The sequence below is a fragment of the Nyctereutes procyonoides genome, unplaced genomic scaffold (genome assembly GCF_905146905.1).
Source record: "Nyctereutes procyonoides isolate TBG_1078 unplaced genomic scaffold, NYPRO_anot_genome, whole genome shotgun sequence".
Taxonomy (NCBI): Eukaryota; Metazoa; Chordata; class Mammalia; order Carnivora; family Canidae; genus Nyctereutes; species Nyctereutes procyonoides.
Window position 1 is genome coordinate 12,748,830 of NW_026575142.1, and position 25,671 is coordinate 12,774,500.

Here is a 25,671-nt window from a genome sequence, read left to right on the forward strand (position 1 = left end):
AATTCAAAAAGATATATGTGCCCCTCTGTTTATTGCAGTATTATTTACAATAGTCAAAATGTGGAAGCAACCCACGTGTCCAATCATAGATGAATGGATAAAAAAGATGTGGTATATATATACAATGGAACATTATTCAGCCATAAGAATGAAATCTTGCCATTTGCACCAAAATGGATGGACCCAGAGGGTATTATGCTAAGTGAAATAAGTCAGGAAGAGAAAGATAAACATCTTATGATTTCATTTATTTATTTATTTATTTATTTATTTATTTTTATGAAATATGTAGAATATTTATATGTAGAATTTATATAATTTATATATAGAATTTAAGAAACAAAATAAACGAACACCAAAAAGAAGAAACGGACAGAGAACTGGTGGCTGCCAAAAGGGAGGTGAATGGGGGGATGGTGGGGATTAGAAAACAAATGGATAAAGTGTAGTAAGATATAGATGGGAAAGATCAGCAGGATCTTGTTGATAGTTGTTAAGGATTGGAACTCATCTCAATGACTCTTGAGTTTCAGACTCAACAATAAGAAAATGAACAACCTGATTTTTAAAATGAGCAAATGATCTGAACAGATTACCTCACTAAAGAAGACATACAGATGGCAAATAAGCATATTAAAAGATGCTCTGGGGACCCCTGGCTGGCTCAGCTGTTAAGCATCTGCCTTCAGCCCAGGGCATAATCCTGGAGTCCCAGATCAAGTCCCACATCAAGCTCCCTGCATGGAGCCTGCTTCTCCCTCTGCCTGTGGCTCTGCCTCTCTCTCTCTGTCTCTCGTGAATAAATAAATAAAATCTTTTAAAAAATGAAAGAAGCTCTGCATCATGTGTTATCATCAAATTAAAACAAGGTACTACTATACACCTATGAGACAGCCACAATCCAGAACACTGACAATACCAAATGACAAGGATGTGAAGCAACAGAAACTCTCATTCACGGCTGGTGGGAATGCAAAATGGCAGTCACTCTGGAAAATAGTGTGGCCGTTTCTTATAAAACTAAACATACTCTTCCCATACCATCCAGCACTCATGCTGCTGGGTATTTACCCAAATAAAATGAAAAACTTATGTCTACACAAAAACTGGCATGCAGATGTTTATAGCAGCTTTATTCATAATTGCCAAAACATGGAAGCAACTAAGATGCCCTTCATAGTGGATATCAGCAACCAAGACACCCAGACAATGTAATATTACTCGGCACTAAAAAGAAATGAGCTCTCAAGCCATGAAAAGACATGGAGGACTCTTAAATGCATATCACTAAGTAAGTTAAAGAGCAAATCTGAAAAGGCTATATTCTGTATGATTCCAACTATATGATATTCTAGAAAAGGCAAAACTATGGAGACAGTAAAAAAGTAGTTGTCAGGGGTAAGCAGAGGGAGAGATGTATAGGTGGAACACAGATGATATTTAGAGCCGTGAAACTACTCTGTATGATACTATGATCATTAATACATATGATTATATATTCGTCCAAACCCATTGAAGGTACCATGAGTGAACCTGAAGTAGACTATGGATTTGAGGTGATAATGATATGTTAATATAGGTTCCTCAGCTATAGCAAATATACCATTCTAGTGTGGGATGTTGCTAGCGGGGGAAATTGGAGGTGGGACAGGAGGTACGTGGGAACTCTGTACTCTCTGTTCAGTTTTGCTCTAAATCTTAAATTTGCTATAAAAAGTATTTTCTTAAAAAGTTCCAGGACAGCAATTCATGATTAGATTTACACCTCTAAGAGATCACTTGGGCTGCAGTGATCTGTATGAATGGAGATAAAAAACAAAAATGGGTGTAGAAAACAGCTGAAATTGTCCAAGTAAGAGATGGTGGTAGTTGAGTCTAGGTTGGTGTGGGAGGAGAAAGGGAAAACATGCTGGCCCTAGGGAGAGAATAAGATTCAAGTATGTGTCTCTAGATAAATGAACAGCCTGCTTAGTTTCCTCATATATTAAAAGAGAGATAAGAGGTACAGGTGTTGGCCAAGGGTTTTCATGATTTGGAGAGAACCTAACACTGAACCATAGCTGAGTACCTGAGATAAGTCTCTCTATGGCAGCCCTCAATTAGACAAGAGCAATATCAGGCAGATTATGGTTTTTATGAGAGAACTTTTTAAGAAACTTCCTGGGCACTCTTTAAATATAATGATTTACTGCTTTAGTAATAATCCTAATTACAATGATAGCAACCGGTAAATATAATATAATCAAGTACCTAAAAGATATTTATAGAAACCAATAAATAGTATTATTTGGAGTTGGAATTTTCTTTTGTTTTAAATTTGCAACTTTGAGTCTTATTTGTAATCTCTATGGACTTTAACAAAGTTTTATAAGCTTTGGGTAGATATTACTTATAATGCTTATAATACATTATACACTATAATGTTCTTAAATGTTCATAATACACTAACAATTCTATTTCATTGCCACTCTCACTCGTGTTGCTGTTTTCAAGTGAATAGAAATAAAATTTGAGAAAGATTCAAGACACAGAAAGAGTATTTCCTAAGGTCTTGGTTCCCTTAGCCATTTCCTAATCCCCAGATAAGCTTTTCTAAAAATATTAACATAAAAGCCTTTAAAGGTGCAAAGCATAGCTGAAAAACTACTTTATAATTAGAGGTAATCACTCACTGGTCAGCCAGATTTTTTTTTTTTTTTTTTTTTTTTTTTTTTTTGGTCAGCCAAATCTTGACAAAAAAAAAAAAATCTTGACAAAAAGCATGTTTGAGTTTAATAAAAGTGCATTTGCAGAATTAATACACTGTAATAAGACAATGTATAAACCTACAAAATTTTGCTAGATATGATTAGTATTTGCCTAATGAGAAAAAACTCATTACTCAAGAAACAATAATTTCCATTACTAAAGAAAAATCTGCTTTCTTGCTGTAATTAAGAAAATTATTTGAGGGCTATAATAAACATAAATCCATGCATTATTTCAATGTTTTATGCTTTGTGCAGAATATTTAATTATTTTAATTTTTAAAAGGCATTATGGCTAAAAAAAAACCCCACAAAATATCTGAAATACATCCTGACTATCCCATGATATATGTGCCTAATTCCAATGTATTTTTCTTTCTCAATATTTCAGCAAAGCTATATGTAGTTTCAATAGGCCATTAACATAAATGCTATTAAAGGATAATCAGATCTGCTCAAGCTAGGTTCTATCATTTACCAAAGTGATAGATTCAGACTTTGAAGATTGCTGACCATTTATATGACCACTAAGGACTAATGTTTGACTTATAAATTCTAATTTCATCTTTTACACACTGAGGAAAGAGATTAACAATTTTATCCCCATCAAGGTGCTTGTTTTGAAGAATTGATTCTATCTCTTTGAATAGTTCTTTCTCCAGTTTCCTCATGTTATCCAACAATGTTTTGGCTTTTTCCTGAAAAATGAAAAAATAAAAATAAATAAACACACACAAATGTACAAGTCTAACCAAATTCCAACTCACTTCTACAGGCAAGATTTGTTCATTCTGGTTTTCACTTATATTTTAGTTCCCCTCCTCATATTCTTTAAATATAGAAGGAATGAAATTCTTTGGGAAAAATCATTGTTCTAGATTAAGTTAATGGATTAACCCAAATCTATTAGTTTTTTTTTAAGATTTTATTTATTTATTCATGAGAGACAGAGAGAGAGAGAGAGAGAGAGAGAGAGAGAGGCAGAGACACAGGCAGAGGGAGAAGCAGGCTCTATGTAGGGAGCCTGATGTGGGACTCAATCCCAGGTCTCCAGGATCAGGCCCTGGGCTGAAGGCAGCACTAAACCTCGGAGCCACCCAGGGATCCCCCTATTAGGTATTCTTAATAGAAAAGATAATAATTGTGTAGGATTAGTCTATAAGCAAGAAACCTAAAAGACAACAAGGACCATTGCAATTATGATGTTGTACATGGGGAAAGTTGCTGAAAATTTAGGCTAGGATATTTTTATGAAGTTAGATCTTCTATTTTTTTTTAAGATTCTATTTATTTATTCATGAGAGACACACAGAGAGAGAGAGAGAGAGAGAGGCAGAGACACAGGCAGAGGGAGAAGCAGGCTCCCATACAGGGAGCCCGATGTGGGACTCGATCCTGGGTCTCCAGGATCACACCCTGGGCCGAAGGCGGCGCTAAACCACTGAGCCACCCAGGGATCCCAGATCTTCTATATTTAAAACCAGTTTTATCAGATTAAACAAAAGAAAAACAACAGCAGTATTCAAGGCAAAGAACAACTAAAAGAAAAGACATTTTCTCTGATTCTTCTATTTCAAGAAGTGGGGGTGGGGGAAGGCCATGGTTCTTACAAAATGAAGCAATTTTTAAGTTACTGATGAATTACCATGACCAGTTATAGGGTAGGTACTGAGAGAAAAAGTATAGAAGAAGAAAGTTATTAGAAGTGAGCATAATTGGGATCCCTGGGTGGCGCAGCGGTTTAGCGCCTGCCTTTGGCCCAGGGCGCGATCCTGGAGACCCAGGATCGAATCCCACGTCGGGCTCCCGGTGCATGGAGCCTGCTTCTCCCTCTGCCTGTGTCTCTGCCTCTCTCTCTCTCTCTGTGACTATGATAAATAAATAAATAAATAAATAAATAAATAAATAAATAAATAAATAAATAAACAAATAAATACCTTTTAAAAAAAGTGAGTATAATTTTAAAAATGTGAACCATTGTAGGGCAGAACTCCATAAAACAAAGATTCTTAACCTTAACGTATACTTTAAAATCAATTGTATCGACTTTTTCTGAAGAAATGCTACATTACATATCAGTGGGGAAAATGTATTTTGTCTACAAATGGTATTGAAATAATTGGTCAGCTCCTGGAAAACAAAGTTAGAATCCCTATTTCAGGGCAGCCTGGTGGCTCAGCGGTTTAGCGCCTCCTTCAACCCAGGACGTGATCCTGGAGACCGGGGATCGAGTCCCATGTCGGGTTCCCTGCAGGGAGCCTGCTTCTCCCTCTGCCTGCGTCTCTGTCTCTCTCTGTGTCTCTCATGAATAAATAAATAAAATCTTAAAAAAAAAAGAATCCCTATTTCATAACATACACAAAAATAAACTTCAGACAAATTAAAGAACTATTTTTTTTCAAATACACACATATACTAGAATAAAATACAGAAGTTATATTTATTTTGAGGTGAGGCTGGCCTTTTGAAGCATGAAATCAAGATGCCTTAAAGGTGAAGACTAACAAATATAATTGACTAAACTTAAGACTTCTGACAAAAAAGTTAATAAACTGAGATGAAAATTTTGCAGTATAACAAAGACTCAAAATTCACATATTTTTTTCTTTTGAGGCAAAGACAAAAACAACCAAGAAACAGTTGAAAAAGAGGCTAAGGGAAAAAAAAGCAAGTCATTTGAGAGGAAATACTAATGGCCAATAAACATATGAGAAGATTTTTAACTTATTAGTAATCAAGAAATGTAAATTAAAACTACCAGTAGCATTAACCCTATCTAAGACATAAAAATAGAGGGACACTTGGGTTACTCAGTGGTTGGGCATCTGCCTTTGGCTCAGGGCGTGATCCTGGAGTCCCGGGATCAAGTCTCTCATTGAGTCCCTCATTGGGCTCTTGGCGTGGAGCCTGTTTCTCCTCCCCCTGCCTGTCTCTGCCTCTCTATCTGTGTATCTCATGAATAAATAAATAAAGTCTTTAAAAAAAAAAAAGACATAAGAGTAGAAACCGAGAAAGACAAATACCATATTATTTCACTTAGGTGTGGAATCTAAAAAACATAGTAAACAAAAAGCAGAAATAGACTCATAAATACAGAGCAAACAGACTGATGGTTGTCAGAGAGTAAGGGAGTGGGCAAAAATGGATAAAGAGGAGAGGGAAATAAAGGTGTCCAGTTATGGAATGAAGAAGTCATGGGGATAAAAGGCACATAAAGAATATAGTTAATGATACTGTAATAGTGTAGGGTAACAGATGGTAGCTACACTTGGGGTGAGCATAGTATAGGGTTGTCCAGTCACTATATTGTACGCCTGAAACTAATGTTAACACTGTGTGTCAACTATAGTTCAATTAAAAATAAGTAGACTAGAACCCGGCTCTTTAACACTTCTTCCTTCAAATTCCATTGTTTTTCTACAACTTTCTGCTATCAATCAATATTTAATGCCTGCTAAATAAAGCCTAAAATAGTAACAACAGCTTTTAAATTTTAATTTCAGAATTAATTAGAAAAATGTCAATGAGCAATTTAACAAATATTTAATAAAAAAGTGTACAAAACCAGCCTCCCAGAAGCAATTGTGGGGAAAAGGAAGCTGATAATCCTTGAGAGCTACAGTAAGCAATGAGTGCAGTGTGGAGGCTGCTCAAGGGGGAATGAAGGAAAATCCCTCCAGAGCAGACACTCTGGAAACATATCACTCACGAACTTGAGCAAAGGCTAGAAGAACCAGTGGACTCATCATTTTTCACAGGGGTGTGCTGAGTCTGGAGGGTAAGCCAATCCCATGCAATGTATGACACCACGGCCACTGGAGTGGGCTCTCATCAGCACATTTAATGGACTCCTAGAACAAACTGTTTGCCTCTCACTCCATGCCACCAGGCTACAAAAGGTGTTTGGGCTCTAAGCTTCTTGTTGTTGTTGTTTTAAAGATTTATTGGCTGGGTAGGGGCAGAGGGAGAAGAAGAGAAACTCTTAAGCAGACTCTGCACTGAGCAGGGGGCCCACACGTGGTCAATGCTACGCTCCATGTCAGGCTCAGTCATATGACTCTGAGATCACGACCTGAGCCAAAACCAAGAGTCAGACACTTAACTGACTGTGTCACCCAGGAGCCCCTATGCTCTAAGTTTTAAGTTAAAACAAAGATAAAACAAAAATAGTGTCAAGAATTCACAGCAAGGGGATCCCTGGGTGGCTCAGTGGCTTAGCACCTGCCTTCAGCCCAGGGCCTGATCCTGGAGTCCCGGGATTGAGTCCCACATCGGGCTCTCTGCATGGAGCCTGCTTCTCCTTCTGCCTGTGTCTCTGCCTCTCTCTGTGTGTCTCTCATGAATAAATAAATAAACTCTTAAAAAAAAAAGAATTCACAGCAAATAGGTCTGGACAGAACTCTCTGCTTTAAGCATAAGCAAAGCAGGTGGAGGAATGGCAACCATTCTAACATACCACAGACAAAAGTAAATAAATAATTACCTGGAGGACAATTAATTTAATTCACTTTATGTGGAAAAAATGTAAATGTATATACCTTGATGAAGTTAAAGGAATTATAGGCAACAGAAATCAGGAGCTGGTATAAACAGGTGAGAAAAGGTATAAAATGGCCAATCTTTTCCTTCATTGAGGGAAATCAGTTGATAGTTCTTTAAAAAACCTTTAGGGTGCCCTTCCATTTCCTTCTAGTCTATTTTTATCTCTGGGGGAGAGAGGGAAGAGGACAAGAGGACTGAAGAGGTATGGATATTATAAAATTGTCAATCTATCCATGTATCTGTCTCCCCAAAAATGTATCTGCTTATTTCTAGAGATGAGATTTTGCATATGTTAATCTCCTATAATACTTACATTTAAAAAACACAAGCATTTATCTTTTTTTTTTAAACTCCAACTCATTATTATTATTTTAAGTCTAAGGGGTGTTAAGCACTTTGGTTTTTTTTTTTTGTTTTTTGTTTTTTTTTATTTTTTTTTTAATTTTTATTTATTTATGATAGTCACAGAGAGAGAGAGAGAGGCAGAGACACAGGCAGAGGGAGAAGCAGGCTCCATGCACCGGGAGCCCAACGTGGGATTCGATCCCGGGTCTCCAGGATCGCGCCCTGGGCCAAAGGCAGGCGCCAAACCGCTGCGCCACCCAGGGATCCCAGCACTTTGCATTAAAATTCATCTATGGCTATATGATTAAGAACATTGGGATCCCTGGGTGGCGCAGCGGTTTGGCGCCTGCCTTTGGCCCAGGGCGCGATCCTGGAGACCCGGGATCGAATCCCACGTTGGGCTCCCGGTGCATGGAGCCTGCTTCTCCCTCTGCCTGTGTCTCTGCCTCTCTCTCTCTCTCTCTCTCTCTCTGTGACTATCATAAATAAATAAAATTTTTTTAAAAAAAGAACATTATGGAAGAGATTACATTAACTGCCCTCCAATAGCTTTGTTAGTGAGATATAAACTAAGCAAACTGCTTAAACTCCCTAAGTCTCAAATTCCTTATCAGCAAAATGGACATAGTAATAGTAGCTACTCTTTTTTTTTAATTCTACAGTTTTATTTTTTTATTTTTATTTATTTATTCATAGAGACAGAGAGAGAGAGAGGCAGAGACACAGGCAGAGGGAGAAGCAGGCATCATACAGAGAGCCTGATGTGGGACTCGATCCAGGGTCTCCAGGATCACGCCCTGGGCTGCAGGCGGCGCTAAACCGCTGCGCCACCGGGGCTGCCCAGTAGCTACTCTTAAATTGGTTGTGAAGATTAAATAAAATACTCTGTGTAACAGTACCATGGTGCTGAGTGGATAGTAAGTGCTCAGTAAATATTAGATACTGTTATTACACTTAATATACTAAATTTCCCTATAAGACTCAATGCATTCTTAACCATTATTTTTAACCTTTGGTTATAGCTCTCCTAGAATCTAAACTATTTTTAGCATCTAAAGCACCTAAACTATTTTTTTTTTTTTTGAGAGAGAGAGAGACAGACAGACAGGCAGAGGGAGAAGCAGGCCCCATGCAGGGAGTCTAACATGGGACTCGATCCTGGGTTTCCAGGATCACACCCTGGGCTGAAGGTGGCACTAAACCGCTGAGCCACCCGGACTGCCCATCTAAACTATTTTTAAACCTATTTTTACATAAAGTAAGGAAAGAAAGCTGAGATTCCAAAGTTCAAAATATGGATTGAATCACATTTGAAACTCTTCTTAATGATAAAACAGAATCTAATTTAGTCATACCTCCTTTTTATCTATTACTTCCAATGCCTGTTGATGCTTTTGGTAGAGTGGGTGCCTTCTGTCAGGCTTATGCTGGAAACGTGGCTTCTTCTTAACTGGATCTTCAAGTCCAAATGTTGGTGAACTGGTATCCAATAGTTGTGAAATATTTGGCACAAATACGAAAGGCTTAAAAACAGATCTAGAAGAAAATGTCTTCATTAAATTGGCTTGCGGTGATATAAAAGTATTCAGCATTATTCTAAATCTTTTAAGATTCCCTCTAGTTAGAAGTTTCTATTAATTTGTTACATACTAACTGTTCCTGTCATACTAGCTATACTCACATCGGTCTTTCCTGGTACACTGGGCTCTCCTTTGGGGCTGGGGACCGTACTTTCTTTAGCCCTGTATTTCCACGAACCTAACAAAGGGCCTGGCACAGAAACAGTGCCAAGTGAAAACACAGCTCATCATTTTCTACTGCAAACTCCACAGCTGAACGGTAAGAGCAACCCACAATGTTACAGATTGAGGATTGGGATTTGGAATGAAAATCAACAGCAGTATTAATAACGCATTCACAAGTCTCATTCTATCTTCTTGAAAATATCTTTAATAACATGAAAGACTATAACACTAGGAAATAGTGAACATAAGATCATTTCTAATGTCATGTGCATTGAGTTCTGTGGGAGACATTAATGACTAAAGATAGTCTGTATAAATCTGACTTTAGATATAACTTCAGCTACTGATAGTTTAAATTTTATATGCATGTATTTTCTAGATATGAGTAGATAAGTAACCATCTAAATCCGGCACAACTACATCATTTTATCTTTTTACTGTTATTAATCATCTAATATTGTAATGCTGAATCTGCAAAAGAAAACCATCTTCTTTTCTTGACAATTTTAAATATATTTGGAGAAAGAGAGTAGGGATAACTGCATACAAGAAACTATTAACATTTTTGTCCTATAAAAATGAGAATAGTTATGGCAGTTATATACATACGGAAATGGCAGGCTACCACTTGAACAGAAAATGCTTCCAAAAAATTGTTGTCATATTTGTGTAAGAAAAATTTAGCCCAGGGGTCCCTGGGTGGCGCAGCGGTTTGGCGCCTGCCTTTGGCCCAGAGCGCGATCCTGGAGACCCAGGATCAAATCCCACATCGGGCTTCCGGTGCATGGAGCCTGCTTCTCCCTCTGCCTGTGTCTCTGCCTCTCTCTCTCTGTGACTATTATAAATAAATAAAAAAATTTTTAAAAAAATTTAAAAAAAAAGAAAAAAAGAAAAATTTAGCCTGGCAAAATCACCAACAGACTAGTGACTACCCTACCCCCTGAGCCCTTGTTGGTTTACAGTATTTTATGACTTTACCTCTCAGGATCAGGAGTCCCTGTAAAGAAGTGAATGCAAGGAAGGCTGGAGTCTTGAGGTAAAATAGAAACCATGCTTGCAGTCGTCAGGAATTCTCCTTCCATATTAATGCCACTTGGTTTATCTCGGAGAATTTCCATCATTGTTTCAAAAGTTATATTTCCTAGGGAAATCATTTTAAAAATCACCAAATACATATGAATTTGCATACTGACATAGTGTAAATATTAACTGCTTTCTCTCAATAATATATAACATGAGATAATGGTCTAGGTATAAATTAGAGATTGACTATAAACAAACATTGTATCATAACTATTAGTTTCATTCCACTGTCGTAGAAAGATTTCTTAGAAAAATATAAAATACAAAGTCTCAAAAACCATTATATCAAGTAAAATCTGTAACTTACTCAGAAGGAATAAAAAATGCAAAATACATTCAATCTGGTTGCTCTTACAAAAATCTTAAAGGTGTATTTAGTTAACATTACTGACAATATTCAGTAACTATTATCTGAGTGTATCCATTCTTTTTAAATCTTTTTTTTTTTAGATTCTATTTATGTATTTAAGAGAGAGCGAGCACAAGCACAGGGAGTGGCAGGCAGAGGGAAAGGGAGAAACAGGCTTCCCACTGAGCAGGGAGCCAGCCATAGGACTTGATTCCAAGACCTGACCTGAGCCAAAGGCAGACAACTGAGCCACCTAGGTGCCCTGCTTACCCTTGCTTCTATGGGAGAACATTTTTTTCAACCTGAAGAATGACCTTTAGTATTTCTTTAGTGCCAATTAGTGACAACTTCTGTTTTATTTCAACTTCATTTTTGGAGGAGATTTTCACTGGGTATAGAGCTCTAAATAGGTAATCATTGTTTTTCTTCATCACTTTAAAGGCATCCTTTACAGTCTTCTGGATTCTTTTCCTTCTGTTGAAAAGTTATTTGTCAGTCCTATATTTGCCCCTTTGTAGCTTTCCCTCACTGCTTTTAAGATTTTCTCTCTTACTGCTTTTAAGATTTTCTCTCTATTGGTTGTTGTTTGGGTTTTTTTTTCCTTCAGAAATCTCACTAGGATGTGCCCAGGTATGGTTTCTTTTTATTTCTTCTTGTGATCTGTAGAGCTCGAAGCTGGGGATTAATGACTTTTATTAGTTTGGGAAAATTCTTGGCCAGTATCTCTTCAAATATTGATTTTGCCCCTTCATAGTCTCTCTTTCCTTCCCTGCTGAGACTCCAACTCCATATGTGAGACCTTTTCACCAAGTCTGAGAAGGCTCTCACACACTTGTCCACATTTTCTAAACTTTTCTCTCTCCATTTCAACCAAGATAGTTTCTACTGACCTTCCAATTCACTAATTTCTTCTGCTATGTCTATTCTGTTATTAAACCAAATGGTATCTGTTGAATTCTTAACTTCAGTTATTAGAATGTTACAGTTCTATTATTTCCATTTGATTATCTTCATAAACTCCAGTTCTGTAATGAAATTCTCCATCACTTCATCTAATTTTTTGAATATCTAAAATATACTAATTTAAGTCTGTCTGATGAAGCTAGTTTATGGACACCAGTGGATCAGTTTCTACTGTCCACTTTCTCTTGGTTTTCAGTTTAGTCTAATACCTTGGCATGTCTGATAATTTTTTATTGAATGTTGGACACTATGGATGAAAATTTGTAGCAGCTCTTCATGGTTTCCTCAACAGAGGATTTAATTTTCTTCTGGCAAACAAACAGAATATAAGTAGATTACCTACTGGTCCAGTTGAGACTGGTCTAGTACCTGTTTCTTCTTACTCCTAAGGTGTAGCTTTCCTGGGGTGTTTCTTAGGCCTGGTTGACTATTAGATCTAAGTTCTGTCCCTGAGGCCTTGTGAGATTCCCAAATCTTACATAGCTTTTTAGACTTTTAGCAACTACTTTTGTCTTGATTTTTCAATGTCTCCTTCTACATTTGTGCTACTTACAAGTCAACAATTGCTTTAAGGAGAAATTGTGACATAGAAGGTCAGGTGCTTCTCAAAGTGTAGCTAGTCATTCCTCCATTTCTTGGATCTAGGCCCTCATGTCCTAACTGTCTTGGGTGCTCACCTATGCCTTCAAATTTTATAGTTTTTATAGTTATTCTTTGGGCGGGGGGGAGGTTAGCCTACTACCAGTTATTCCTTGATAACCAGAAACAGAAATCCAGCTCAGTGCTTTTAACCACTCCACTATTGTGCCTCCCATCAGTCTCTTTTTAGCCTCAAATAGTATCAATTTTCCAATAATAGTAACAAACATGATAGGCCTATATTGTAACAAGCACAGTTAAAAAAAATTTCCTGCCATCAGATATTTTCAGATACTTTATATTGGAAACATTTAACTACTGCATTAAAACTATTTCTAAAGAAACAAATAACTTTCATTTAACACAGTTGGTTGACCACAGGTATTTGTTTCCTCTCTCCTAATACCCTATGACAATAACTGTAAAGGAATAAAATATGAAATAACTCACAAAGACAAAGAGAGCATGAAAAGCAAGAACTTCCCCCTACCCCATTCCCATGATATATGGGAATAATTAAAAGGAAAAAAGCTTACAGGAAGTCTGTACTCAAAATGTGATTCTATGACATTTCAATTTTTTTTTATTTTTTTTGACATTTCAAATTAAAATAAAATTGACTTCCATATAAAATAATCTAATGTAACACCCTCAATCATTACATGCTACCAACTGTTTTATGTTAATAGCAAATTTTCCATTTCTCTTTAGGAGAGCTATGACTTCCAATTCAAGAAAAATAATTTATACATAACTTGTTATAAGAGCAAATTTTTCTGTTAATTTTGAGAAAATGCAGGGGGAAAAAAACAAGACTGCACCTGAAAACAGCCTTTAACTTTAAAACTAAACAATAAAGCAAAAGCCTGCCATCCACACCTATCTATCAGACATATAGCTTCTGCACCTAGTGAGATTTTAAAATGATTCAAATCTAAATTCCTGTAAATGGCAAGTTTTAATGAAAACAGTGTCAGAACCATAACACTGCGATAATACAGGTATTATGAAAATGTTTTCTGTATTCAAAACCTACAATTCTCAAAATGAAGGGAGGATTTACATGATCAGTTGAGTAGGATAGCTATAAGTAATCCACTAGCAAGCATTGAATAAGTACTGAGACTGCAGTAGCAGGGTTCAGTAAAATGAATGCAAAACACAGGGTGCAATTTCACTGCAATTTAAACTAGTTATTTAAAATACATGAGTGAATATAGATACAATTTGGATATATATGCAGCACAGTTAATAGCTATCAGGTAGCTGGAAAGAAGAAAGATAGACTCTTCCATCTAGAAAAATCATAGGAAAAATTAACTATAATATATACTAGTAGACAATTTTCTATGAAAGTATTGGAAAGACATTTATTCCTTTGGCAAACACAGAAAGCTAGATGAACTGTACTTTATACTTGGGGAGAAAAAAGTTTCATGTCAGATGCAATTCTTGCTGTAATCACATATGCATTTCAAATCCATATATAATTCAATTATTTTGTAAATATAACAGAATTAATTATTATGATGCAGTGGCTAATTAATTTAGTTACCTCTACTTTTCTTTCTTTTGTCCAATTACTCTAAACCCTAGGATTCTTGACATTTTCCTCTCCACCTTAATTATGTGTTGTTATTCTTCATTTTTTTTTTTTTAGGAATACCTGCTAATTTATGTCCCAAGCCTCTAAGTTAATTGCCAGAAAAAAGTATACAACAGCAACCTTTGTTAAATTATTTATCTGTAAGTTACAACTTAATTTAATTCAATTAAATTTAACAATCCTGGGATGCCTGGGTGCCTCAGCGGTTGCGTGTCTGCCTTTGTCTCAGGGTGTGATCGCCGGGGTCTGAGATCAAGTCCTGCATCAGGCTCCATGCAGGGAGCCTGCTTCTCCCTCTGCCTGTGTCTCTGCCTCTCTCTCTCTCTGTATGACTATCGTAAATAAATAAATAAATTTATTTATTTATTTATTTATTAATTAATTTTATTTAAAGACCTTTCAAATGATAAGACATTCTTCTGGAAAGCAAAATATAAGTAAAATACTAAATATTTTAAAACAATGATATTAAGGCATTCAAAAAGCATTGTCACAAACTTTTTTCTGTTATACCAAATAACTAACATATTACTAATGTGTTTAATGAATACCTAAGAAGCAAATATGAATCATTGATCTATCTCGGGGCAGTTGCTTTCTGATTGGCTTGAAGAATCATTTTATCCTTCAAGTGAAACAGAATATATTCGTCACATATTTTGAAATACTGTGGAATGACCCATTAGTAGTTAATTGGTACCCAATAATCTTCTAAATTCAAGTTACTTTGCTGGAGCTATTTGGAAGCATAGGGGCAAAGACACACTACAATTTTTTTTTAAGAGTTAATAGTAGTAAGTCAATCGGAGAAGGACAAACAGTGTATGTTCTCACTTATTTGGGGAATATGAATAATAGTGAAGGGGAATATAAGGGAAGGGAGAATAAATGTGTGGGAGATATCAGAAAGGGACACAGAACATAAAGACTTCTAACTCTGGGAAATGAACTAGGGGTGGTGGAAGGGGAGGAGGGCGGGGGGTGGGGGTGAATGGGTGACGGGCACGGAGGGGGACACTTGACGGGATGAGCACTGGGTGTTATTCTGTATGTTGGTAAATTGAACACCAATAAAAATTAATTTATAAAAAAAAAAAAAGAGTTAATAGTAAAAAATAAATAAATAAAATAAATAAATAAATAAATAAATAAATAAATAAAAGAGTTAATAGTGACTAAATTTAAAAATGGAAAAAAGACATACTAATAAAATACAATTTAAAAATTACAGCTTTTCAACAAACTTAATTCTAGGTAAGAATAATTAGACAGGGGGATCCCTAGGTGGCTCAGTGGTTTAGCGCCTGCCTTTGGCCCAGGACGTGATCCTGGAGTCCCAGGATTGAGTCCCACATCGGACTCTTGCCATGGAGCCTGCTTCTCCCTCTGCCTGTGTCTCTGCCTCTCTCTCTGTCTCCGTGTCTCTCATGAATAAATAAATAAAATCTTTTTTTAAAAAAAAAGAATAATTAGACATATAAGAATACGCCTGGGGCACCTGGGTGGCTCAGAGGTTGAGCGTCTGCCTTCGGCTCAGGTCATGATCTTGGGGTCCTGGGATGGAGTCCCACATCGGGCTCCCTGCATGGAGCCTACTTCTCCCTCTGCCTGTGTCTCTGCCTTTCTCTCTCTGTGTCTCTCACAGAGAGACATGGGTCCTGGGACATGGACAGAGAAACACCCCAGGGTCCTGGGATCAAGCGCCCTGCCGGGTTCCCTACTCAGAAGGGAGCCTGCTTCTCCCTCTCCCTACTGCTCATGCTCTCTCCCACTATCCCCCTCTCTGTCTCAAATAAATAAATAAATAAATAAATAAATAAATAAATAAATAAATAAAATCTTAAAAAAAATACAACCATATGGAAATAAACAAGATAGCAAAATAATAGAATACTATGCATCAGTTAAAAATGTGAAAAAAGGGATCCCTGGGTGGCGCAGCGGTTTGGCGCCTGCCTTTGGCCCAGGGCGCGATCCTGGAGACCCGGGATTGAATCCCACGTCGGGCTCCCGGTGCATGGAGCCTGCTTCTCCCTCTGCCTGTGTCTCTGCCTCTCTCTCTCTCTGTATGACTATCGTAAATAAATAAAAAAAAAAAATTTAAAAAAAAAAAAAAAAAAAAAAAAAAAAAAAAAAAAAAATGTGAAAAAATCCTAGGGACACTTGGGTGGCTCAGTAGTTTAGTGCCTGCCTTCGTCCCAGGGCATGATCCTGGAGTCCCTGGATCGAGTCCCATGTCAGGCTCCCTGCAGGGAGCCTGCTTCTCCCTCTGCCTGTGTCTCTACCTCTCTCTGTGTGTCTCTCATGAATAAATAAATAAAATCTTTTTTTAAAAAATGAATAAATTCTAAATACATTAAATAGAATCACCTACATTATATATTGTTAACTAAAAAAAATTACATGTGGAAAAGTGTATATGGCATACTTCCATTTATTTAAAAAAAGAGAAAAAATTACATATGTATTTTTTGTTTCATTAAGCATATATTATCTCTGGAAGAATACAGAAGAGATTGCCTGTGGAAAAAAGAAATTAACATTTAGGGACAGGATAGGAGGAAATGACTTCACTGTATACTCCTGTGTACCTGTGGATTTTGAATCATGAGAACATATTTCTATAAATAAAATAATGTCATGGAATATTAAATGACATAGGAAGGGGTTCTGCTTTCAATTAAGCTAAGTAAGCTCCTATCAGACCAACCCTCCCTTAGGTAGCTATAAACTTGGGACAAAAGACAGACTACCTAAAGGTTCTTTACAGTTAACAAAAGTAGGAAAATTCTGGACAGGGCCTTTTGGAAGATGGGATGAAGCACAGGATAAATTTCCTATTTTTGTTTTGGCTTCAGCCCAAGGGAAGGCCACAGTCAACAGTGTGCAATATTGTGCAATTATTTACGAGAACCTCTGGCCTGAAGAACTAGAGGTCAACCACAGGTATTAGAAAGTGAAGGAGAGGGGATCCCTGGGTGGCGCAGCAGTTTGGTGCCTGCCTTTGGCCCAGGGCGCGATCCTGGAGACCCGGGATCGAGTCCCACGTCGGGCTCCCGGTGCATGGAGCCTGCTTCTCCCTCTGCCTGTGTCTCTGCCTCTCTCTCTCTCTCTGTGACTATCATAAATAAAAAAAATAAATAAATAAATTTAAAAAAAGTGAAGGAGAAATCCCTTAAGAGACAGAGTTAGAGATAAACCCCCCAAATTCTGTGGGGGGGAAAAAGCTGCCCAAATTTCCATCTGTTTTGTGAATCAGGATGTGGGGCAGACTGTAAGCAGCCTGCTAAAGATAAAAGAACCAAGCTGACGTTTGAGCTGCCCACCAGTAGAGTTTGCAGGTTGAATACAACCAGTTGTCTAGCAGACAATTATCAAGAGTTACTCCTTTCTAGGTGAGTTTTGGTGGTTTGTGGCTTTCAAGGAATTAGTTCATTTCCTCTAAGTTTGTAATATTCCTGTTATTCTCCTAATGCCAGTGGGGTTGATATTTTTCTTGCACATAACTTGTGCTCTCTTCCTTTTTTTTTTCAAACTGTCTAGGGTATATCAATTTTTTAAAAAGATTTTATTTATTTATTCATGAGAGACAGACAGAGAGGCAAAGACACAGGCAGAGGGAAAAGCAGGCTCCATGCAAGGAGCCCAATGTGGGACTCGATCCGGGAACTCCAGGATCATTCGCTGAGCTGAAGGCAGACACTCAACCTCTGAGCCACCAGGCCCAAAACTTATAATATTAGTTCACAAAATTTCAGTTTAATAAAACTATATCTTACTAAGAATAATTTCTTCAGGGACACCTGGGTGGCTCAAGGGTTGAGCATTTGCCTTCGGCTCAGGGTGTGATCTCAGGGTCTGGGGGTTGAGTCCCGCCTCAGGCTCCTGTGGGGGAGTCTGCTTCTCCTTCTGCCTATGTCTCTGCCTCTCTCTGTGTGCTTCATAAATAAATAAATAAAATCTCAAAAAAAAAAAGAGAATAATTCCTTCAAAACCAGATTTTATCATACCAACCTTATACTCAGGCAAAATATAATTTTTCATTCTGATATTTTTTTTAAATGATAAAATACCTTTGTGTTTATTCAGAAGCCTGTAGCCTTCACAGTATCTGCCTGGTGAAATCTTCATCTTGGCTGTGTCAAGGTAAGAATATGTTGCAGCAAAATCAAACTCCTTTTTGCCATCCCACCAACCTTTCTGCTTAGCATAGTTTCTCATGTCTGGATGTTCCCGATCAATCTTGGTTGCTATAGAAAGCTGATTAGAAATATTACGAACTCCCTCTATTTTCAAAGAAGAGCGGAAGGAAAAGAAAAATCACATTTAACATATTGTATTTATTTGTACATTATGATTCCTAATCACTATTTAAATGTGAATATAGATCTCTAAATTTTGTACCATGTGCATTTGATGAACATCTATTACATACTCAAAAAGATAAAGAGGGTGCCTGGGTGGCTTGGTCTGACTCTTGATTTAATTAATATCATAATATGAAAAAGAGAGAACACCACCTTTTTCTCTTTTTCAGAAAAGCTCTTTGTAGTACTCCTTCACTGTTACATTCTTTCAAATTTTTCATTTCCCCTCCAGTTCAACCCTGCATTACACTGGATTATAAATCTTGAGAAATAATTAAATGCAATGTCTGTAGTTAAGAGGGTTATTTTTTTAATTGTAAAACAAATTTTAAAAATCATGAAAAGTAGTCCATACCTTGTACTTTTTCTGCTGCCCAGTACTTCCCTGCAGTCTCTAGAATCCAGGCTTCATTCCTATCAGCTATCAGGAAACTGTTGTGATAGCTAAATACCATCCTACCCTCTGAACAATTTCCACCCTGGCCATATTTTTCTAATAGATCAACAATGACATTGAGGGCTTTTTCAGCTGTATCAGCTCTTTCAAGGCCAAGTCTAAAATAAAAATATAAAAGTTTTCAGATTAAAATAAATTTCCATCATTTTTCTTAAATAATTTCATGTACATGAGATTTTTTGTTTCTTTTTTTTAAGATTTTATTTATTTATTCATGATAGAGAGAGAGAAAGAGAGAGGCAGAGACACAGGCAGAGGGAGAAGCAGGCTCCATGCAGGGAGCCCGATGCAGGACTTGATCCCAGGACTCCAGGATCATGCCCTAGGCCAAAGGCAGGCACTAAACCTCTGAGCCACCCAGGGATCCCCAATTTTTTGTTTATTTCAAAGTAAAAGTTCTTTTAAGTTAATGGATAAACTGAAATCCAACTTCTAAGCCATTCCTTCTGAAGTCAGTTTGGAATCATGAAATCAGAAAAAAGTTTCTGGAGTCAAATAGATCAATGTTCAAATTCCAACTCGGCAACTTGCTCGGCAAATTCCAACTCGGCAAGTTGCTTTATCTCAGAATCTCATCTATAAAAGATGATAATAATATGTAGTCTATGAAGTTACTGTGAGAATTAATTATGGTCTGATAAAGTATGTTAGGTATTTCATATAATTTCATGTAATTCACATAAATGTATCATAATTTTCAACTCTTTCCCTTCTCCCAATTAATAACCTTGAGTCTTCAAATTACATGCCTATATAGGCATATGTTGGAGATATTGCAGGTTCAGTTCTAGACCACTGGAATAAAACAAATATTGAAAAAAACAAATAAAATGAATTTTTTGGTTTCCCAGTGCATATAAAGTTATGTTTACACTATTCAATAGTCTATTAAGTGTGCAACAGCATTATGTGTAAAAAACAATTACATCCCTTTATTTAAAAATTAATTTTAAAATACATTATTGTTAAAAAAATGTTAACCATCATCTGAGCTTTCACCAAGTTATACTCACTAATCACAGATCACCATAAAAATATAATAAAAAGTTTGAAATGTTGTGAAGATTACCAAAATGTGACATAGACATGAAGTGAACAAAATCTGTTGGAAAAATGGTGTTGATAAACTTGCCTGACACAGCATTGCCACAAACCTTCAATTTGTAAAAAATGCAGTATCTATGAAGTATTATAAGGCAAAGTATAATAAGATGAGATATGTCTGTACTCTGAAGCATTTTAATACAAACTATAAAGGATCAATGTCCAAAATATGGGAAAAAACAGGAAAATAAAACTTATAAGAGTTACACCAAAATTAAAAATTTAGACAAGTTCTATACTGGAAAAATATAATTAAAAAATAACCTGACAAGGTCCATGCCCAGTAGCGCCTCTTCATCACAAACTTCTTCTCTTCCCCATACAGCTTCGTTCCCAATGCAAACTCCATGCTCATTGGCTCCCATTTCTGCCCCCCATAACCAAGCTGGGCGACTAAGGACAACAGCATAGGTTTCAGGAACTTGATCAATTTCTATATAAGTACACTGTAAAGAAAGCCATAGCAACAGCCAAAAAAGAAAAACTTATTAAATTCCAGAATCTTAAAAATCAAGCAGAAGACATGCCCATTATGAAATAAAGTACAATTTAAAATTTTCAATCATAAAATCATTACCCTTTAAACATATTCAGAATTTACCCTGAAGCTTTTATTCATTGAAATCAAGCATCTCCTATCACAAAGCATTCTAAGAGATATGGTAGTTACAAAGATGAATCAGATACAGATTTCCTTTCAAGAAACTAAAACTTTTTTTTAAACAATATCTTTTTTTAAAAAAAGATTATATTTATTTATTCATGAGAGACACAGAGGGAGAGGCAGGCTCCATGCAGGAAACCCGACATGGGACTCAATCCAGGGTCCCCAGGATCACGTCGTGGCCCAAAGGTGGTGCTAAACCACTGAGCCACCTGGGCTGCCCCTAAAACTTATACATTAACTGAAATACAACAAAATGTAAAGTATAAGGCCCATGAAGAAAAGTAAAAATGAGGTGCTAACAGAAGCTTAGGAGAGAGATGGTTTCTAGTTGTGAAATCATGAAACATTTTGTAGAGGAAGATGTATTGACTTAGGCTTAAAGAGAGTAGATCTCAATCTCAATGTCCAGTATTTCTTAATTAGTGACATAAGTTCCATATAGCAGCGCTTATATACAATAGAATTGCTACAGAAGCCTCTGTAACATGTGGAAGTCACCCATCTCGTGTGTCCACCATAGTGAAAGAATAAGAACCACTGGTTTACAGAACAGGAGAAATTTAAACATAAAGAGAGAAAGTGGAAATGGATTCAAGATGAAAAAATAGTCTCAGAAAATAAAAAAGGCCTGTATACAGAAAACATCTAATATTTAACATATTTTAGTATTAGAATATCAATAAAATGAAATCTAAAAAATATATACCTTAGCAATAAAAGCATAATATGAAACTTTTTAAGTTTCATGTTGAAAGGATTTTTTTGAAAGGATTTTTAATAAAAATTTTTAAAGGTCCTTTAGTTAATGAGTATACTACAAAATGACTGCATAAAATGCATGTTTTTTTTAAGATTTTATTTATTTATTCATGAGAGGCACATGGAGAGAGGCAGAGACACAGGCAGATGGAGAAGCAGGCTCCATGCAGGGAGCCTGATGCAGGACTTGATCCTAGGACCCCAGGATCACCATCTGAGCCAAAGGCAAACACTCAACCACTGAGCCACCCAGGTGCCCCAAAATTCATGTTAATAGTGTTATCACAGGGCCCCAAAAGCCTTTTTTGAAGATAAAACTTTTATTTCCAGAGACTGTAATTACTTTTCCTTTTCTACACCAATCAGAATCCTTTCTGTCCATCAAACTCCAGCTGAAACCCTAGTTCCTGGTGAAGTCTTCCTTGATCTCTAATCTGAAAAAACTGCTTTCTCCACTGTTGTCACAACTTGTTGTTATTTAAATTTAGCATTTAAACCACCCTACTTTATAATGGGGTTAGTTACATGTACATCCTATTACTCTACCAGACTCTAAACTCTTAGAAGACAGAACTAGTCTTGACAGCAGGCTTTAAATCCTTGCCCTATTTGACATGCTTGCATAAAATAAATATTCAAATACTTGATCAAAGAAATAACAACTGTTTTTATTGTTATTTCAGCTTCCTCCAAATCACTGAAATAAAAGACCAGATAGTATAGTTCTGATTCAAATTATTTTTCAAATTTAAATCCTTGAATTTTTAACTTCTATAATCTCTACCAAATAGCTAGCTAATGATCAATACTAAAGCTGTTTATGGGCAGCTGGTGGTGCAGTGGTTTGGCGCCGCCTGCAGCCCAGGGTGTGATCCTGGGGACCCGGGATCAAGTCCCACGTCGGGCTCCTTGCATGGAGCCTGCTTCTCCCTCTCCCTGTGTCTCTGCCTCTCTCTGTGTCTCTCATGAATAAATAAATAAAATCTTTTTTTAAAAAAAGAAAGCTGTTTATTTTATTTTTAAAGAAAACTTGCTAACAAAACATGTACTTCACTTACCTGAAGATGTTCTCTCGGGTTATCATGAACTGCGGCAGGAAAATAAACTATCTCCTGTACTTCATCGCACAGTCTGTCTGAATTTTTTCCAAAAATAATCCTGTTATCAACCGTTGCCGGAGGTAATGCCACAAAAGTATCACAGGAACAAGGTTCCATTTTTTTTAAAAAAAAAAACTATAAAAACACATAGAAAATTCAAAATAAAAAGAGAAAAACGTTTTTAGTATACACAAAATAGAAATTTCACTCGATGGCCAAGGGATGTTATTACCATACCTAATAAAGGGTATTCATTGAAGTTTTAAACTTTATGCTGTCTACAAAAATCAGTAAGAAAATGACTTAGGAATGCATTTTGTAGTACAAAAATCAGTAAGAAAATGGCAATGACCAGTACCTTCTTCTAGTCTACAGGTCAAATTTATTCTCTAAGATCTTCCTTTCCTGATGTGTGTTCCCTGAATCTCCCTTCACTGTTTCCATACTCGGAAACCCCTGCACTTTACTACTATGTAGACCGTATCTGTGTACACATATGCATTTCCATATCTGTGTACACACGTGAGTCTCCTTCTAGACAGTAAGGTCCTTGAGGGCTGGGAGTACGCTTTATTAATTTTTGTATTCTCACCACCTGAATTTATGAAAAGTGCCAGTATTTCCTCAAACGAGAACACCCACAGATTATAATCCTGAGAACACTGAAAGTTTAAAAGCTTTTTAAAAGCTGACTCGCTGAATCAGACAAATACAAAACCATGTCAGTAAAATTCCTAATTGTTGATACTTCCAGGAAGAAGCTCACAGACATAATTTGTAAATCCTGACTGTAGAATTTAGTATCAAGATTGTGTCTTCATTTGTAACTTGGAAAATCTTAAACCCTTGATTTCCCATAGAACGCGTGTGCTTCCAGAGTGGACATACTGTTTTAGAGTTTCCTGCTCTCCTTTATTTTATAATGACCAAACTTTAGAATGGCTTTACACAAACAGATGCTAGCAATTTAAAACAAAATATAAATCTGGTAAATGTTTTCATTCGAAAGAGAACAGAACGACTCAAGAAAGAAACACCATGAGCCTGAAACTGTTTTTTGTTTGTTTGTTTGTTTGTTTGTTTGTTTTGAGCCTGAAACTCTTAAAGACTTTTCTCTTTTCCTGTTATGGGAGGAGGGAGGTCACTAGCCGCTGGGTGAACTTCAACCTTTGTGTCCTGGATCGCCTTCTATTTGTGTTCTGAGCTTAGCTCTACCACTGCACAACCTGGGGAGGCTCCTTAATCTCCATCTAAGCCTTCCCCCTCGTAGGTAAATCCCTCAGGAGGCTCTTATTAGAATTTAATAAGACAATGTATAAAGCTTTTTTGGATTTTTTAAATATTTAATATTTATTTAATATTTTTTAAATATTCTATTTATTTATTCATGAAAGACACACACAGAGAGGCAGAGACATGAGAAGCAGACTCCCTGCAAGGAACCCGATGTGGGGGACTCGATCCCAGACCCTGGGACTGCACCCTGAGCCAAAGACAGACGTTCAACCACTGAGCCACCCAGGCTTCCCCCCACCCCGGGGGGTTGCATATTTTATTTTATTTTAAAATAAAAATATTAAACATTTTAAAAAATATTTATGTATTTATTCAAGCTTTTTTGCATAGTGCATGGAACAAATCAATACAGGTGAGCTCGGTTCTTGTCTCTTGTAGTCCAAGAATGAATCTTGCGGACAAGAGACGAGCAAAGCGATGGAACTTTATTAAGCAGAGATACAGAGAAAGCTCTCGAAAGGGAGAGGGGTCCAGACAGGGTTACCACCCAGGGCTTTTAGGGTCTGTCTTTTATAGGAAAGTGACCAGGGAACTTGGTAAATTTCTTATCAGTATCACGGTGGATATTTAGAAGGAACACAGTGGGGATCCCTGGGTGGCGCAGCGGTTTGGCGCCTGCCTTTGGCCCAGGGCGCGATCCTGGAGACCCGGGATCGAATCCCACATCGGGCTCCCGGTGCATGGAGCCTGCTTCTCCCTCTGCCTGTGTCTCTGCCTCTCTCTCTCTCTCTCTCTCTCTTTCTCTGTGTGTGTGACTATCATAAAATAAATAAAAATTAAAAAAAAAAAAGAAGGAACACAGTGGGGACCTGTGAGCATCATCACAACAAGATGTTTTTGTAAATGTCACGAGCTCAAACCAGGGGTTCCCTTCTCTCTGGTTAGGATCTCCTCCATAACATTCCTCTACAACTGGATCTCTGGGATCGCTTAGCAGCCAGGTAAAGGGGGATAACTCCCTAACATTTTGGAGCTAGGGAGCTAGTTTTTTTTTTGTTTTGTTTTTTTTTTCCCTGTCTTCACCGTCTTATCTGTTTCCTCGGGATGGGTAGGACCCCGACTCTGGGGGCCTCTCCCTTATCCTTCCCTGCCTAGCCCCACCTGCCCCTAACTCGTTCCTCCATCAGTATCAGACACTCAAACGCAAGCTGTTATTATTATTGGACAAAAGGGTAAACTGCTCACAAGAGGTTTATTCTCGCTATCGCACCCCCCGCCTCCCTGCCAGAGGGCTTGGTTGGTGGAGCCCCTGCAGCAGTAGCAGCTCCGGGCACCCAAAACCCTGGGGTCTCGGGGCAGCCCTGGTGGTGCAGCGGTTTAGCGCCGCCTGCAGCCCGGGGCGTGACCCTGGAGACCCGGGATCGAGTCCGACGTCGGGCTCCCTGCGCGGAGCCTGCTTCTCCCCTGCCTGTGTCTCTGCCTCTCTCTGTGTGTGTCTCTCTAATAAATAAAATCTTAAAAAAATCGAGCTGCACGACGGGGGTCGCAGGAGAGGCTAGGGAACAGGCCACCTAGTTGGTAGAGCAGTGGGGGAAGCTCAGGAGCCCTTGCCAGCTCCTAAATACGCATTCATCATCCAACAAATGCCTATGCACATCAGGCACACGGTACAGCCGGTAACAAAACATAAACCCTCTCGCTCCTTGTGGACCTTGGCATTTTCCGGGCACAGGCTTTAGCTCACCGAGAGCTTTCAGAAGCATCCAGAGTTTGCACGAGAATTCGCTACTTCCACAATGCAGACGAGACAATCGGTGCGGAGAACTTTAGGTAAGTCGAGTCGGAGTCCGCGGAAGGGACACCTTCGCACAGCCCTGCCCACCCGCAGCCCACCCCCTCCCGGAGCCCCCGGGGCCGCCACGCAGCACCTCCCGGCTCGGCAGCTCCACTGCGCACGCGCCC

The 25,671-nt window shown here is 37.7% G+C and overlaps 1 protein-coding gene across 2 annotated transcripts; it reads right to left on the minus strand.

Annotated features, from left to right (window-relative positions):
• Nucleotides 1-1,112: 1,112 nt before the first annotated feature.
• On the minus strand, nucleotides 1,113-25,608 carry SCRN3 (secernin 3). 2 transcript variants are annotated; one of them, XM_055307941.1, is made up of 8 exons: nucleotides 25,454-25,608; nucleotides 22,432-22,608; nucleotides 20,212-20,393; nucleotides 18,742-18,941; nucleotides 18,093-18,305; nucleotides 10,358-10,520; nucleotides 8,990-9,170; nucleotides 1,113-3,445 (listed from the first exon to the last, which is right to left on the minus strand). In XM_055307941.1, exons 2-8 carry the CDS (start codon nucleotides 22,588-22,590, stop codon nucleotides 3,275-3,277), a joined length of 1,269 nt encoding a protein of 422 aa, XP_055163916.1. In that variant the 5' UTR covers nucleotides 22,591-22,608; nucleotides 25,454-25,608; the 3' UTR covers nucleotides 1,113-3,274. The 2 variants fall into 2 exon arrangements, with proteins under 2 accessions (XP_055163916.1, XP_055163917.1); XM_055307942.1 differs by lacking the exon at nucleotides 22,432-22,608.
• Between the last annotated feature and the right edge of the window lie 63 nt (nucleotides 25,609-25,671).

Excerpts from the sequence above, each read along its gene's own strand:
- SCRN3 (XM_055307941.1), bottom strand. The coding sequence starts at position 22,590 with ATGGAACCTTGTTCCTGTGATACTTTTGTGGCATTACCTCCGGCAACG. Across the intron at positions 18,942-20,211 it reads CTGGGCATGGACCTTGTCAG|ACTTGGCCTTGAAAGAGCTG; the intron begins GTTATTTTTTAA and ends TTTTTATTTTAG. Across the intron at positions 3,446-8,989 it reads AAGTAATAGATAAAAAGGAG|GAAAAAGCCAAAACATTGTT; the intron begins GTATGACTAAAT and ends TTCATTTTTCAG.